The 15,825-nt window shown below is 41.6% G+C and overlaps 1 protein-coding gene across 1 annotated transcript in view; it reads left to right on the top strand.

The window, feature by feature from the left end:
* The window catches only part of EML6 (EMAP like 6), a 98,738-nt gene extending 83,547 nt beyond the window's left edge, over window positions 1–15,191 (top strand). The window contains exons 28-41 of the mRNA XM_031552664.1: window positions 839–917; window positions 2,079–2,208; window positions 3,374–3,472; window positions 5,218–5,391; window positions 6,319–6,527; window positions 8,151–8,308; window positions 8,547–8,661; window positions 9,171–9,359; window positions 10,425–10,597; window positions 11,063–11,225; window positions 11,609–11,712; window positions 12,848–13,001; window positions 13,287–13,387; window positions 14,731–15,191. Of these exons, the coding sequence (XP_031408524.1) occupies window positions 839–917; window positions 2,079–2,208; window positions 3,374–3,472; window positions 5,218–5,391; window positions 6,319–6,527; window positions 8,151–8,308; window positions 8,547–8,661; window positions 9,171–9,359; window positions 10,425–10,597; window positions 11,063–11,225; window positions 11,609–11,712; window positions 12,848–13,001; window positions 13,287–13,387; window positions 14,731–14,755 (1,873 nt within the window). The 3' untranslated portion in view covers window positions 14,756–15,191. The remainder of the gene's footprint in view (window positions 1–838; window positions 918–2,078; window positions 2,209–3,373; window positions 3,473–5,217; window positions 5,392–6,318; window positions 6,528–8,150; window positions 8,309–8,546; window positions 8,662–9,170; window positions 9,360–10,424; window positions 10,598–11,062; window positions 11,226–11,608; window positions 11,713–12,847; window positions 13,002–13,286; window positions 13,388–14,730) is intronic.
* The last annotated feature ends 634 nt before the right edge of the window (window positions 15,192–15,825 follow it).

Genomic DNA, 15,825 nt, shown 5'->3' with positions numbered 1-15,825 from the left:
AAGGGATAGTCATTGTGCCCAAATGAACACAATAGTCATCCTGAGTGAACCCAGTGCTACAGGATTGTGTTAGGTATGAAATTCTGTGGGTCCAACACACTCTGCACCTCTTAGGTTTGTGCCTCTTCTTTTTTCTTACAAGGATCAAGTTGAATATCCCCTTTGCTGCCTCCCTTTAGTCATATATATGTTCACTGTAGCCTCTGGACTTCCAGTTAGAGCATCTCATAGAAGTAAATGCTATCTGTCTTCAAAAAGACCATTTACACAAATAATGTTCTTCAGTCCATGTTTCCCATTTGTCTTTTTAGTTACTTTCAGCAACTGTAGTTATGTAAAATGCTTTGCTGCCCTTAGCCTTCATCAGATTCACACAGTAAATGACTTACACAGACTAAAATGTAATACTTTTATCTTTAATGTGATTTTGAAATGATTTTAATACTGCCAAGTCAAGGCTTTGTGATGGGATTTCTCAGAAGAAGCAAGGCTGGGGAAAGGTCAGCTGCCAGCTGTAGAAAGTCTTTTAGATCATTCCTGAAAGCAACAATGTACTGTCAGCCAGTATTCAAGGATTTTCCAAAGGATTTAAATCGTTAGAATTTAAACAGTCATTCTCAGGTGGTCTGTTCTGCCACTCCTCTCCAAAATCAACATCAGTGTTGTTTCTGCTCTCCCTGTCAAAATGCATATCATTACTGTGTGTATTATAAAATGCTAAAATCTTGGTATCAAACACACTTAGTTGCAATTGGCCACTTTCTGTACTTAAAACATATGCTGTGGTTTTGCTTTCAAACATATTGATTGTCTTCTCTCTTAAACGTGTTTCTTTCAGGCCACCAGTTAGCAGAGCTGCTCCTCAGCCTGAAAAACTGCAAAAGAACAACATCAACAAAAAAAGGAAACTGGTTGAGGTCAGACTTAGTTGTATTTTTCTTTTCATTTGCTTTAGAAGTAATGTGTGCTGGGTTAAATTCATCCCTGTTACGAAAGTAGCTGAAGATACCAGAAGACATGATAGCCAGCAACCTGTGTCTGAAGGGACTTCAGATTCAGATATGGCTTACCTGTAATATCAGATCTCTCCAAATCCAAAATTTGTCTCTGGATTTGAAGAACATTTACAGCCGAGATGTGTGTTTTAACTACAGCAGAACCCACACTCACTAGATAACCCCAGTGAAAATATGTTCAGAAATTGCATTTTGCTCATGCACCATTACGTGCATGCTTTTGAATGATAGGATTTGCTAATTTATTTTGGAACATACCCTCTCCTCACACTGTAGGCCCTCTCTCCTCCCCACCTATTTGGAAATATGCTGAGAAAGGAATATTCTGTGGACGATGTGGACCATTTGCAACAATTGGTCTGTCACTATTAGTCAAATTGTTCAAATCAAGATGGAATTATGTTAGAGACACATGCATTAACTCTGTCTTCTGGGCTAGAACACCAGCTTTAACAGCAATCCATTACCCATCACTGTTTTTCTAGAGGAAATCTCTTTGACAGTTGCTCTTTGTAAGATGAAATGTCCAAGACGCCTCCAATTAATGTTTTAATGATGAAGTTGCTTGTAGCCTGGCATTGCCTCTTATAAGGACCTTGGTGTCAGAATTTGTTGTATTAAAATGTGACTGTTGAGGAGAATGATTTTTGAAGACTCTTAAAGTAGATGTATTCGCAAATAGCTGCTCAGTGCAGATATTAAAATGTAACGGGCAGATTAATAAATTGGACCTTTTTTAAAATTGCATGTATTTCGAATGGAAATTAAATAATATATTCAGATCTGGTTGAATTATTAAAGAAATAATAATGTAAATGCGTTGCCTTACTTGACCGATGGCAGCTTTGTGTATAGTCCATGAGAATGTCATGCCTCAGTAAATAAGCAGAAGAAAGAGGGCTAACTGATTAATTATTGTTTAATTATCCTGTTGCTTGGACAAGACGTTTGTGTCTTGTGTAATAATCACCTGAGATCTTCACATGCATGATTCAAACTCTTTAACCTCTTTGTTTGCTCTTTATTTCACTCTTATTCTTTTTTTCTATTTTGCTTGACTAGGAGCTGGCTTTGGACCATGTTTTTGGATACAGAGGATTTGACTGTCGCAACAACCTTCATTACCTAAATGATGGTGCTGATATTATTTTCCACACAGCTGCAGCAGGCATAGTGCAAAATCTTTCTACTGGTAATTCAACTTGCAACAGTACTTTGAGATAAAAATTACTGTAGAAGTGAAACATTTCTGTAAGAAAGTCACGCTTTTGTAACATTCCTGCAACTCCTTCGTATTTTCTATCTTCTGAAATAATGCAAAGAAATTTAGATGGCTATTTTAGCAGACTGTCAAGTTCTCTTATTAAGGTCATCCTGTTAAGCCACCCGACTCATTTCAGTAGGTATGAGATTCTGTTAGGAAGCGTAATACTAAGCTGTTCTATTTCTGCAGCTGTGCCTTTCTAAACTCCACACTGAAAGCATAGGGAGGGTTTCTCAGGTTGCATGGGATACGAAATGATATGGGATATCACGGTTTTAGGAGCAGTAATTGTTCCATTTTGGGTTATTTTAGCAAGATCATGCTCCAGGGAAGGATCCATTGCTATGCAATACGATGTGAGTAAATTGCTCTTCAGAAGGTGTAGAAATATTCCGTGCCTTTTTGGGCAGTGACAAAAACCTACCTACTTATTTTGCCCTGATTTGTAGCTCTCCACATAGCTTAAGAAACAAGCCAGGAATTAATGGAATTCTGGCAGTTTATTATTCCCTCTTGGTCCTCTGTGGCACTAAATAGTGACAGCAGTTCACTCAGCTCTGCTGCCAAGGAGAGGCAGAGATAGACGGTGTCACATCTGCTGACTTCAGGGGACTCCTTGCCCTGCACAGCCTCTGGCCCGTGGAGCTGGGAACGCTGCCCCAGCTGCTCTTCCTGGCCTTCCCCCAGGGAAGATGGTGCAGAGCAGAAACTTCCCAGGGTTTAGCTTTCTGCTTTGTTTCCTGTTGACTCCTTCGATTAAGTGGGGGAGCTGGTCTGTGCATTTGGCAGTTCTGCTTTTTCTTGTGGTGGTGGTTACAGATGATTACAGGGTGATTCCTGTGCTAAGTCCTGGCAGCTAATTGACCAATCCTGCTTTTTCATATATATATGCATTAGTGGTTATTCACAGCTTGTTTGGAAATGGTGCCTGGAAGTGAAAGCAAAGCAGCTCTCAGCATTCTTATTGCTCTCCCCTATGCATCCCCTAGAGCACAGCATGAGCGTACCAACAAGCTGATGAAATATTCTTTGCTTCAGTGGTGGTTCTTTCTTTGAGACTGTTGTGAATAAAACCACGTTTGAATTTTATTAGGAAGTCAGAGCTTCTACCTGGAGCATACTGATGACATTCTCTGCTTAACTGTGAATCAGCACCCAAAGTACAAAAACATTGTGGCTACCAGCCAGATCGGTAGGTGACTCCATGTACCAATGTCTTACTCAGAAATTGTCAGGGGCACTGATTTCTTTTGGGCTTATCTACATAGAATTTTTATTGGGTATTTACCACTGTCACCTTTTTTTTTTTTTTTTTTTTTTTAGAAAATCCTGAAGCTTAATTATCTCTATCATTTCAGTCTATCTGCAGCAGTTTCATCTCTGATCGTGTCATTGTGTTTTAGAGTTAACTGTAGTAGAGTACAAGAGTTAATTGTAAGGATATTTCAGAAAACAAGAGTTTTCATACAGCACTAAATCTTCTCATTCATATGTAATCATAAGCTTCACAGGATTTCCTCTTTCCTTCCAGTATCCGAAGCACTGTTTAGCCATAAAGCACTTAGCTGTGAAAATAGAATAATGACAATTTCCCTTGCAGAAATTCAAAAGTAATTTAAAAAAGGAAAGGGTTAGAGTGGAACCTCAGCAGAAGTTATGATGCATGTAAAGGCTGATCCTGAGACCATATGTATTGATGTGTTATTTACATGAAGAGTCCCACGAAATTACAGAGTCACAGAATTGTAGGGGCTGGGAGGGATCTCTAGAGATCAGTCACCAATGCCTTTTGGAGAAGTAAAAGCTGTAGGGAACATCAGGATTGTTTGTCCCAGGCTTACGGAGGGATGTGTTGCTTTTCACTTATACCAGGGTAATACTAGAATAATCGACGTCATGAAGAATAACAGAGTCATTCTAATTCATTTCAGTCTGAAAGGAGTGACTTCTGTAATATATATAACTTTATAACAAAGCTGGAAAGAGGCAGTAGGTGAAGGCCTTGGCAAACCATCTCTGCTGCCTGCCTGGAGCGTTGTCTTTTCAATTGGAATGTTGAATAAAAAAGAGAATGTATTCATACAGTCAGAGCCCTGGTCCAGAATTCTGATTTCTGTGACCCAAAGCAGTGACTTTAAGCCTGTCTCTTAATTCCATCAGTAGGAGCCCATGAAATCAGTGTTTCTGATTTTGGTTGGGATTCTGGATCGTTGTAGATTCATATTAGTTTTGAATTTAGTAATCTTTAAAAACTGCATGTCTTTACCATTTCTTTTAAATACCGTTTTTAAAACTGAGAGGTACTAAATATTGTTGCAATATTTGTGTATAAAAGACAATATACTCAAAATTAAGTTCAACAATATTCCTGCTTATTTGTTTTGTTGATTTAATCCATATCCATTTTCAAACTTTTAATTTTTAATTTTTTTTTACTTCTGGTGCTGATGCTGGCACTTCAGCATTAGAAACATGACTTACTTCACTTATTGTTTTCCCTTGGTGCTTCCTCATTTGCCATTGCTCTCACAATGCAGGTGATATGACAGAATTTTCAGGTAAGGCTGATTCGTTTGTGAATTCTAGTCAGCAGAGTTATGTCAAAGTTTCATGTTACCTCATTGTATCTGTGTCAACCGCGGATACAAGTGGAACATCTACAGATAATTTCTTTTGCATGAGGTTCTTCATCAATGTTGCGTTGTTCTTTTGGCATTTGTCTTATTTCATGAAATGCAATAATTTCCCTGTTTTTTGTTTGTTTTTTTTTTTCAAGACATTATGTTTTTTTTGAGTACTTTTAATCTTTAAAAAAAAAAAACACAAACAAACTTAAGTGTCTGTTTAGGTTAAATGTTCTTGAAAAATGCATTATTTCGCACTGAAGCTTTCAAGATGCTGAATTGATTTTCTTTTAATGCATCTTTTTCCGTGTAGGTACAACTCCCACAATTCATGTATGGGATGCTATGAGTAAGCAAACGATTTCAATGCTACGTTGCTTCCACACCAAAGGAGTCAACTATGTTAACTTCAGTGCAACGGGCAAACTTCTGGTTTCGGTGGGAGTCGATCCAGAACACACCATCACAGTGTGGAGGTGGCAGGAAGGTAACTGGAAAACACGCATTCCTTCAGTCTGGCAGATCTGTATGCAGTTATTTGCTTTTCCTTTCAAGTCGTTGGCATAGGTTTATGTTCTTACTCTGAGTGAAATGGCTCCCTACAAGTCTCAAAATCAATTGAAGGAAGAAAACAAAGCGCTAGAAAATATCGATAAGAATATAAGCTTAAATTTCTATTATAAACAGAAATAAGGAGATAACATTCAACATATAATTCCCTGAAATTAAGGGAAGTGTTTTCTTTTTATGCTGAAAATGCTCGGATTTGAAATCATATGCCTAAAGATTAGGCCTTTAAGAAGTCATTCCCAGACAATGGTTATCACTATCAGGAATAGAGGGGAAAGTGTCTCAGCTCTCTAGATATTTCCCTGCTTTACTTCAAAACATCCCCAGATTTTCAGAGTTTTCTCTGCACACACCTGTGCTCAGTGCCTGTCTCCTGCCTCCTCCACCGCAGGAGCTGGCATTGCATCATCCTGATTGCCACGAGCACTTACATCCAAAAGATGTGTAGAGAGTATCTGACATCCCTGCACAGAGCAGTGTGCTCAGGAAATGCAGCAGTCCTGCTGTGCTTTAAAAGTTCATTAAGAGGAGGCACTGCTCATCTTTTGCATAATTCAACTTGATGATGATACTCAGTGTTTCAGTGGTACTTCAGTACCTGGGAGACAAATAGTGCTATTAATATCCTAAACCTGTCAGCTGTAGTGGAACATCCAGGGACCTAGCAGGCTGCATGAATTAAAATGGTTGCTGTTTTAAATAATGTTGGGATATGCTTAGCTTTCAGCATCTGGGACAGAGTTCTCTAATCTAATACCATGTAATTTTGTTTTATAAAATCATACCAGAGCTGAATTTTGCAGGTAAATCTAACTGTATTTTTATGCTTTCCTAATTAAAACAGGGGCTAAAGTTGCTAGCAGGGGAGGACACCTGGAGAGGATATTTGTTGTAGAGTTCCGCCCAGACTCAGACACTCAGTTTGTGTCTGTGGGGGTGAAACACATGAAGTTCTGGACGTTGGCTGGCAGTGCTTTGCTGTGTAAGAAAGGAGTCATTGGTTCCATGGAAGATGCCAAAATGCAAACCATGCTTTCTGTTGCCTTCGGAGCAGTGAGTTCAAGTTACTTGCTACAGAATTTTATAATACCTTTTTATTAAGAGATCCAGTACAGTGTGAATGGTGCAAGAACGTGGAGATCTTGTGTAATAGTTAAACCTCTAATGTGAGACCTGAGCATCTTTAGATCCTCATTTAATTTTTCTAAACTGGGCTGGGTTTCTCTGCCAGTGAATATTTTTTATTAATTACAGTGTAATTGATACTGTAATTGTGTAACCTCTTTTCCCACTGACAGTGCTGGGCATGACATGTGATTCAGCTCATGTTGACAGTGCATAGGATTTTCCTGTATGTTTATTAAGGAGCCATAGCACTGTGCTTTAGACTTCAAGGAAAACAATGTGTTCAACGCACAGTTCAACTTTTTGTTTTTAAAATGATAAAACCAACGTGCTGTAAGGAGAACATTCAAAGCCAGCAGATGAACTCCACTCCGTTAGCACACGTCATTTGTTCAGGATGTTGTTTTCTTCCTTAAGTGTGTGTCATTGAATCCCACTGGCAATAAGAATGCATGTCACAGGAGCATGAGTAAGTTATGCTGAATAGAGGAGGGGCTGTGTACGTACCCTCTGCTTCTTTATGCATCCACAGACTTTTCTCATCCAGCTCCATCTAATGCCAAAGGCAGCAGGTCATGCTCGCATGCAGCTACACTACATTTTTGTCTCTAACAGTAGCAAATTCATTCAGCGAATTCTTTGCACCAGTTTCATCAGTAGATTCTTCTCCTATTTATTGCAGAACGTGAAACTTCCCTGTGAGCCCTTAGCAAAGGGTTCTGTAACATCTTTTCCCTTGTATCTATCAGTGAATTTAAAAGTGATGTTGTATTTAGTTCTTTATGCTATCAGGACATGGCAACTGGGAACACTTTTCCTTCTTCCTGACAAAGAGGAGATGAAATGCTTTTCGTTTACATGGAATTTTTCTGTATTTTTCAATACAGCTAAGCCACTTTTCCCCTTTACAGAATTAAGGATCATTCAAGATGTTTAAAAGGCACATATTGCTGCTACAGAGGCTGCCCAGTGGGATTGCAGTTGTGCCTTTTCCCCTGCAGCAAGCCTTTCCATGTAGCAGAGCACACTCCAGAAGCACATTTTCCATGCAGAATACTCACTACTTTTTCCTGTTCAGTTATGCAATTGCTGTGGTGCTTCAAGTAGGTACAAGACTGAGCCAGTTCTGCACTTAGTCTTATACCCTTTATTTGCAATATCTTGAAGACAGTGGGATTTCCATGGGCACATACTCAAAGAAGAAAGAAATGTCACCTGAAATTCAGTAGTGATAACCTGCTGTCCATCCATGCAGCAAGAGATATGACATAGCACATGCATGGCAAGAGTAGCACATGCGTTGGAAATTCCAAGGTGAAATGCATGAAGTGAATGTGCCCTACACTCTGGTGTATATTAACTATGGTACCTCGAAGAGGCACCATCATAGCACAGTGATTAAACACATTATTCTCAGTGTGTGGTTTTAATTCCTGCGGTCATTGCATGGTCGATTTTCTCAGGAAACGCAGTGCCTAAATAATTTTAATTCAAACTGCACAAAAATGCTGAGATATTTATCACATCAGAGATTGTTCCTATCTGTTGCAGAATAACCTTACGTTTACTGGTGCCATAAATGGAGACGTCTATGTCTGGAAGGACCATTTTCTGGTCAGACTTGTGGCAAAAGCTCACACAGGACCGGTGTTTACAATGTACACCACCCTTCGAGATGGGCTTATTGTTACAGGAGGCAAGGAGAGACCGTAAGACATATTATACTCTTCCTAAAGCACACAGCTTTCTTCCTTCTCACATCACTTTTATTGAATCGATACAAGACATACTGAATGGTTGTGTTATCTGCCACCTTTTTGTTACTTACCTTACGTTACCCTACAGTGTAGTGAGGTTTCCTTAGTAAGAAGTGATGCAGATTGATGTATGGGATCTGTTGTAGCCCATGCAGGAGACATCTGTGTAACACAGCGTTCTGCTTTCCAGCACTAAGGAAGGAGGGGCCGTAAAGCTGTGGGACCAGGAGATGAAACGGTGCAGAGCATTTCAGCTCGAGACAGGACAGCTCATCGAGTGCGTGCGCTCCGTCTGCAGAGGGAAGGTAAGAGAGCCAACGTGGCAGGCTTCACATCGTGGCGTGCATTGCTGTGTGCTGATGGTGGTGAAGATTGGACAGGAGACACAAAGGAGGGGACTGTTCTGAAGCAAGTCTTTGCTGGAAGGGCTCTTGTGGTTCAGACAGTGGCAGTACAACTAATGTAGATGTGCACCACGCTGGTCTAACTGAGTCTAACACCTTGTTTGACGTTTATGTTATTGTCCAGAAGTGACATTAAGTCACCTCAGCGGTATGAGAATCATGCTGTACCAGCCTGTATGTAAACACTTGGATCTGAATACAAATGGCAAGAGGGAAGTCCACTGCCACCACCCAACAGTAACACCTGCATATGATATCAGATCTCCAGGCATGAATCTACCAGTGTTTTGTCTCCTGTTCTTAAGATTCTGCATGGACAAGCACTACAGGATAGGTTATCACAGATATTTCTATAACGCTTTGGTATTTTACTGTACTGTCTGATTTTTTTACTTTTTTAATACAAACAGGGGAAAATTTTAGTGGGAACAAAAGATGGGGAAATCCTTGAAGTAGGAGAAAAAAATGCTGCTTCAAACTTATTAATTGACTGTCACATGGAAGGGGAGATCTGGGGCTTAGCGACGCACCCCTCAAAAGACTTATTTATCTCTGCCAGCAATGATGGAACAGCAAGAATCTGGGACCTGTGTGACAAAGTGAGTATTGCTCAACTGAAAACAATGCAATTGAAAGTGATAATTTGATACAGCCATGCGTTTTTCCAACTGCACAACATGCACTGCTCCAGCCCTGCGTGCACCTTTGAGCAGCCAAGTAAAACAACACTTGTGTTTGTTGTTCTGGTGCGAAGCATTTCCTGCTATGTGGCCATGTGAAGAAGCAAGGCACTGGTGAAGTAGCATGCTGCTCTTCCCAAAAGCAAGCTACTTGCAGTGGGATGCAGCTACATAAGTTTGTGTTAATGGAGTGCCTTTTGTTTTGTGTTATTTCTGATTTAACGTTGTAAAAAGCGGAGATTTTGATCTAGAAGTGCAGACTGGTGCAGTAAGGAAGCATCTTAATTCTGTGCTGACACAGATCCATGGCTAATATGCAGATCCTCCCATAAGCTTGCCTCACTGGCGAGCATGACTCCAACACTTTTAGAGCCTTTCTCTACAGCAGATGATATGGCATATACGTAGATCAGCAGTATTTTTTTCTGATGTCAAATTGCATTAATCAGCAAGAATATTAAAAGTAACAGAAGGATTTCTGGTTATGCCAAGCTACATAAATTTTTTCAAAAGCTAGTTGCCTGAGATAGTAGGTTCATTTCTAACGTCAAAAATTATTAGTGTTATTAATACACTCAGCTAATTGAAATGGCAAAAGCGTTTTGCTATGTTTCCATATAGCAAATAGTAAAATCATAGAAAATATTGCTCAGAAATTGTAGAATACCTCTCTAAAGAAAATAGGAAATTGATTTCTTTTATCCTTCTTTGATAAGTACTATGCTTTGCGATCTCAAAATTGAAGTTATCCTGCAGCAAGATAGCTGCAAACGTGAAACACCCATTTTAATTGCACCTCTATTTGAAGTCTGTTTTGCAACATATGTCTGGTGGGTGTGATTTTTATGTGAAATTTCAGATTTCTATTTAGAGGAAACTCTACAGAACTTGTTTTTAATGAGTGGCTTTCGTACTCGGTGTTTGGAAGGTTTCCATTTGCTCGGTGGCTTTCCACAGGGAGGTATGTTGCTTTTGTTCATGCAGAAACTCCTGAACAAAGTCAATCTGGGTCACCCAGCGAGATGTGCTGCCTACAGTCCTGACGGAGAGATGGTCGCCATCGGCATGAAGAACGGAGAATTTGTGATCTTACTGGTTAACAGCCTTAAGGTTTGGGGCAAGAAGCGAGACAGGAAGTCTGCAATTCAGGATATTAGGTGTGTCCAACATGTCTGTTGAGTTCTCCAAGGACACAGCCCCCTTTCTCTGGAAGTAGTCCCGTAGGGCTAAGTTCATTGATTTATTTATTGTGATTAATTCATTGCTATCTACTTGTAATTTGTACGCTGTGGAGTTATGATTCTGGGAATTAATATTATAATACAGTATAAAATTGCAAATCCTGTTCCTTTCTCACAGAGGATTGATGTTGTTCTTCATATCATACTGTGCATTGTATACAAGTGCAATGTTAACATCAGTTAACAATATATGATGTCATCTGCCTTTCTTATCTGCCTATGAAGCACCAAATTTGATTTGGACTGAATTTCACTATTGATACAAGGTTTGTCTTGTTTTCCAGTAAAATTAATTTGCCCTCTTTTGTTATCATGGGGAGCAAAAGCAAATCTTGCACAGAAACAGTAAATTGTATCCTCATTCTGTATTTTATTGTCTAGGATCAGCCCAGATAACAGGTTTTTGGCTGTGGGTTCCCAAGAGCATACGGTAGATTTTTATGATCTCACTCAAGGTACAACCCTAAACCGAATAGGCTACTGCAAAGATATTGCAAGTTTTGTCATCCAGATGGATTTTTCTGCTGACAGCAGGTACATTCAGGTATGTTGTGTGTAGGCACATCCTTGTTTCTGTTTCTTGTGACTCGTTATCAGACATAATGGCAAGATGGATAGCTGAATTCATGTGTGAGTCACTTCCTTCTTAAATTTTTCTGATCTAGTAAGGTTGGGTTGAGATAAGCTAGAGAGTATGCAGCTAAAAGGAAATCCATCCATGTGCATTGAATCACTTGATTCACTTGTCACCCTGTAACTGTTATTCCTTTAAATTACATATCAAGAATTATTGCAAACTAAAAAAAAAATGCATCCTAGATGTTTATTTCCTGATACTACTATTACGACTGTTACCACTGCAGTTCTTTACAGAAGAAATCAATGCGTTTATGGTGAAGTTTATAGCTTTTCCTTTCCTGCATTCAGGTATCAACCGGTGCCTATAAGCGTCAAGTCCATGAGGTGCCACTAGGAAAGCAAATAACAGATGCTGCCACGATAGAAAAGATCACGTGGGCCACGTGGACGAGGTAAAAGAAAACAAAACAGAACAGAAGCAAACACTAAAAACTAAAAAGTTCTGTCTGACTGGGGGCAAATACAATGGAGAATACAATACAGTGCAGAAGATTGAATTGTGTACACCATATACACAGAATATCCCAGGGTTTGGCAAGCCTGTAAGAGAGGGGTACACATTCCACTTCCACAAAGGCCTCTAATGCATGTTTTTCAACACTCTTCAAGTTGGTTGGTGTCATGCTCTGCAGTGTCATCAATGCTGTCAAATATCCACGCTGATTGTTGCCATTTGTTCCAGATTTCTATGCTGTTACAGCTTTACTTTTATTGGCACACTAGGTAGGATAGGAGCTACCTTATCCCACAGTGAACACGAGCAGCATAGGAGGTGTGGAAACATGAGCTGATTGTATAGAAGGGGGTTGTGGGTACCATTAAAACATATTTGCTGGCGTGCATTTATAAAGGGCCCTCCCCATACATTTACAAATCCATGGTAGTGCTCTTACAGTAGAAAGTGGAACAGGCCCATCTGGCAGCAAACAGTGGGATGATAACATAGGCAAGTTTTAGGATAAGGTAAGTGAGAATCCTCCCACTCTTACTGCTCTGCCATGGAGCAAGCTTAAAAATCTGCCCTGAATTACTCATTTCTAAGGGCTCTGGACAGATTGTGGGAATGGGGCAGAGGCATCTGATGGTCGGTATGTGGGTAAAACAGCAATAATTGCACGGAACCTCAACTAAGGGGAAAACAGCTCCTCTGAGAAATGCTCAGATCCAAAGGACCATTCATTCATTCCACAACTTCAGGGTAAGAGAATATCACTGTAAAAAGCTCTGTGAGCACTTACATGCAGGCTCACAAGGACAGGCAAGGCCAGAGCTACACAAGCTGCTGCTACAGAATGAGGGAAGTAGTTTCACAGGAGATAAACCTCAGGATGTGTGGCTAGAGCTGGTTTTGGAGTCGCACAACAAAGATGCATTGCTGTGATGTGCTCCATTGTGGGAGCACTGCTCTGTGCAGTGGTTTAGAGGGAGAAGGCTTGCTTGTAAGGATGAGTTTTTTATCAGGATGCTGTGCAGCAACAAGAAGGTCTTATGGTCTAACATTCTGTTTTTAACTTCCTTTTGGAACAGCATTCTTGGAGATGAAGTCATTGGAATTTGGCCACGAAATGCAGATAAGGCAGATGTCAATTGTGCATGCGTGACCCATGCTGGCCTAAATATAGTCACAGGGGATGACTTCGGTCTGGTGAAGCTGTTTGATTTCCCATGCACAGAAAAATTTGTAAGTGGAGATTTTATTTTCCTTCAGTCTAAGCAGCTTACTTTCCCCATGTTCACATTCCTTAGCACGTGGCTTTAAGGAGGGCATGGTGCAGTGGGTCAGCTGCAGGCTGCTCCTGGCTGCTGGGGGGCATTGCTGCCTTCCGGCACTGGGGAAGGTGCAGTGCTCGGAAGCAGGGGCTGAGTTTGGATTGCAGGGGCTCAAAGGTTGCAGATGCTGCACAAGTCAGCATCGTTGCTCTTCAGTGCTGTAATGAAATCCTGAACTTTTTTCTTTTTCCACCAGGCCAAACACAAGCGGTATTTTGGGCATTCTGCACACGTTACCAACATACGCTTTTCTCATGATGACAAGTACGTGATCAGCACAGGAGGAGATGACTGCAGGTATTATTTATTTTTATTTCCATGATGAAGAATTACAAAATTCACTGTGCACCTTTGCGTGCCAAATCTGAGGCAATGCATGCACTGCCTTTCTGGGCTCAGGCTGCATACATTGCTGCCTGCTGAAATCTGAGGTTTGCTTTTCTTAGTCTTGCAATGCTGTATTTAATGCTTGATTGTGGCTGATCTACTCCTCTGCTTGGCCCGGAGCCAGCTGTTGGGCAAAGCTCCTTGCAGTACCTTGCAGTCAGGTGCTTTGCCTTCAGCACCCAGCGCCTGCACCGCGCTCCCTGACTCGCTGTCTTCCTAGAACAGCTGGCTCAAGCAGAGCTTGCCTGATGCCAATACAGAGCTGGGAGCTGCTGGGGGACTGGAGGTGGCTGAAGGAGCCCCAGCTGCTGGCACGGAGCCCCGTGTGGGTCTGAAGAGCATTGAGATCAAAGACAGCTGGTGGGGATGTCAGTCACACCAAAATAACTGCAGCTCTCCCACCCAGCAAAGGGTAGGACAGGAATTCCAGCAGAAGAAGCAGCACAGCAGATTTAGAAGGCCGTTTCAAACAATAGAGGAGCCTGCCCAAAAGGTGTCTGAATTTAAAGAGGAAAAAAAAAAGTTCACAGCTGTATGTGTAGGGATGTGTGATTGTGCTCACTGCAGTATGGCTGTGGTTGTAGCTGTGGTTGTAGCTGTGTGTGTGGGTGCAGCACCTGAGGGTTTTGTGTGCACACATGGCTCTGCATTGGGCTCTGGCTTTGTGTGTGGCTGTGGGGGTGTGCGTGTGCCACGTGTGGGAAGGATGTGTGTGAGCATGTTGCTGTGTGAGAATGCATGTCTGTGGTGGGTAGATGCCTAGCAGTACGTGGCTTAGTGTGTCTGTCTGAGCATGTCTCTGTCCATCCATGTCTGCACACATCCGTGTGTCTCTATGTGCCCAGCTGTGTGTGTGTACACACGTGGCTGTGTGTCAGTGTGCCTGTCCATGTGTCTGTGTGTCTGTGCAAGTGTGGCTGCAGGTGTGTGCACACATGGAAGTGTCTGTCGGTCTGAGTGTGTCTGGTTGTCTGTGTGCTCCTGTCTGTCCATCTGTCTGCATCTTTCTGTGTCCGTCCACGTGTCCATGAATGCATGTGCGTGAAGACAAAGCCCTGGTGCTGCTGGGGAAGGCACTGCAGTGTGTTTCTGTTCTGCTGGGCTCAGCTCTGCCTCACCTGGAGGCGTGTGCTTCAGTGTTCACTTAACAAGTCCACCAGTCTCTCTTACAGAAGATATGCTGGAGGTTACTTCAAAAAATATCAGTTAATGGTATCAATCAATTGATGAACTATCAATTAATTTCTTTGCAGTGTGTTTGTGTGGCGATGTCTCTGACAGCTCCTCCTGTGTTGCTGCCACCCCAAGCGCTGGCTCAGGACCGGACAGCCACGGATGCCTCTCCCCCTTCAGCTGCTGTGACTGCTGCCTGATGCTGCTGAGGATTTCATCTTTCCAGATTTCTTGTGACTGTAGTGAGCATGAATGTGCTCTTGTGTCTCAAATACCGACATCCCAGAGCAGGAAGCTGAGGTTTGGAAGGGAAGTTTTCTAAGTGGGGTGGGCCAAAGTGACCAGGTAACTGCCTAATACTGTATTATTCAAACCGTGTGGGAGAAGGGAGGATGCAGAGAAAAATGCTGGGCCCTTAAATTAGTGTGATTTCAAAACTCATGGCTCAAACATTAACAAATGTTTTCACCACGCCTGCTTCAAACTCAAACTCAGTGCACTCAGTAGAAGCACAGGCTGCTAATGAGGACACTGGGTTCACACTGCAGCTGTCTGTAATCAAAGGAGTGAAGTATAGCTCTTAAATCCTTTTTTTTTTTAATATGTTTCTTTGGCAAATTTTTCTATCCATTAAGTGCCTTTGAACAATATTTCTTGTAGTATGGCCTACGATCTTGCCTCCCACCAGTCTGCTTTCAACATATGGTGCTAAACTTCCACACAGAGGAGGGCTAACCACTCACACCCTTTCCAGAGGTGTACTTATGTTATCCCCTGTACTGCTTTGGTTTTTCATACCTTCAAAAAACAAATTCCAAAATGTTTCTGTGAGCAGGAACCTATACAAGCTGTAAGGCCAAACATTTCCTGCCATGCTGTTCACAATTAGTTCATGCTAGCAGGTTGGCTGCAGCTAGAACTTGAAGCCTAAAGCAGAGCCAGGAGGGGGCAAAAAGGTTTTAAACACGGGTAATGAGCTAGTTGTTCCTTGAGTGTTCCTGTAGTCTCTCCGGTTGCAGGAAAATGTACTTCATGTTTAATTAAACACTGGCCCAGGCAGTGACCATCAAGTCTATGAAAGTATTCTGAAAGCCACCAGGAATCAGTGCTCCCCACTCTGCCACAGGGATCTCCTGACCCCTGGTATACTGCTGGCCAGGGCCCTTTAGCAGGCA

The sequence above is a fragment of the Meleagris gallopavo genome, chromosome 2, assembly GCF_000146605.3.
Source record: "Meleagris gallopavo isolate NT-WF06-2002-E0010 breed Aviagen turkey brand Nicholas breeding stock chromosome 2, Turkey_5.1, whole genome shotgun sequence".
Classification (NCBI taxonomy): domain Eukaryota; kingdom Metazoa; phylum Chordata; class Aves; order Galliformes; family Phasianidae; genus Meleagris; species Meleagris gallopavo.
Note: the sequence above shows the minus strand (reverse complement) of the source record. Positions and strands in the feature narration are given on the sequence as shown.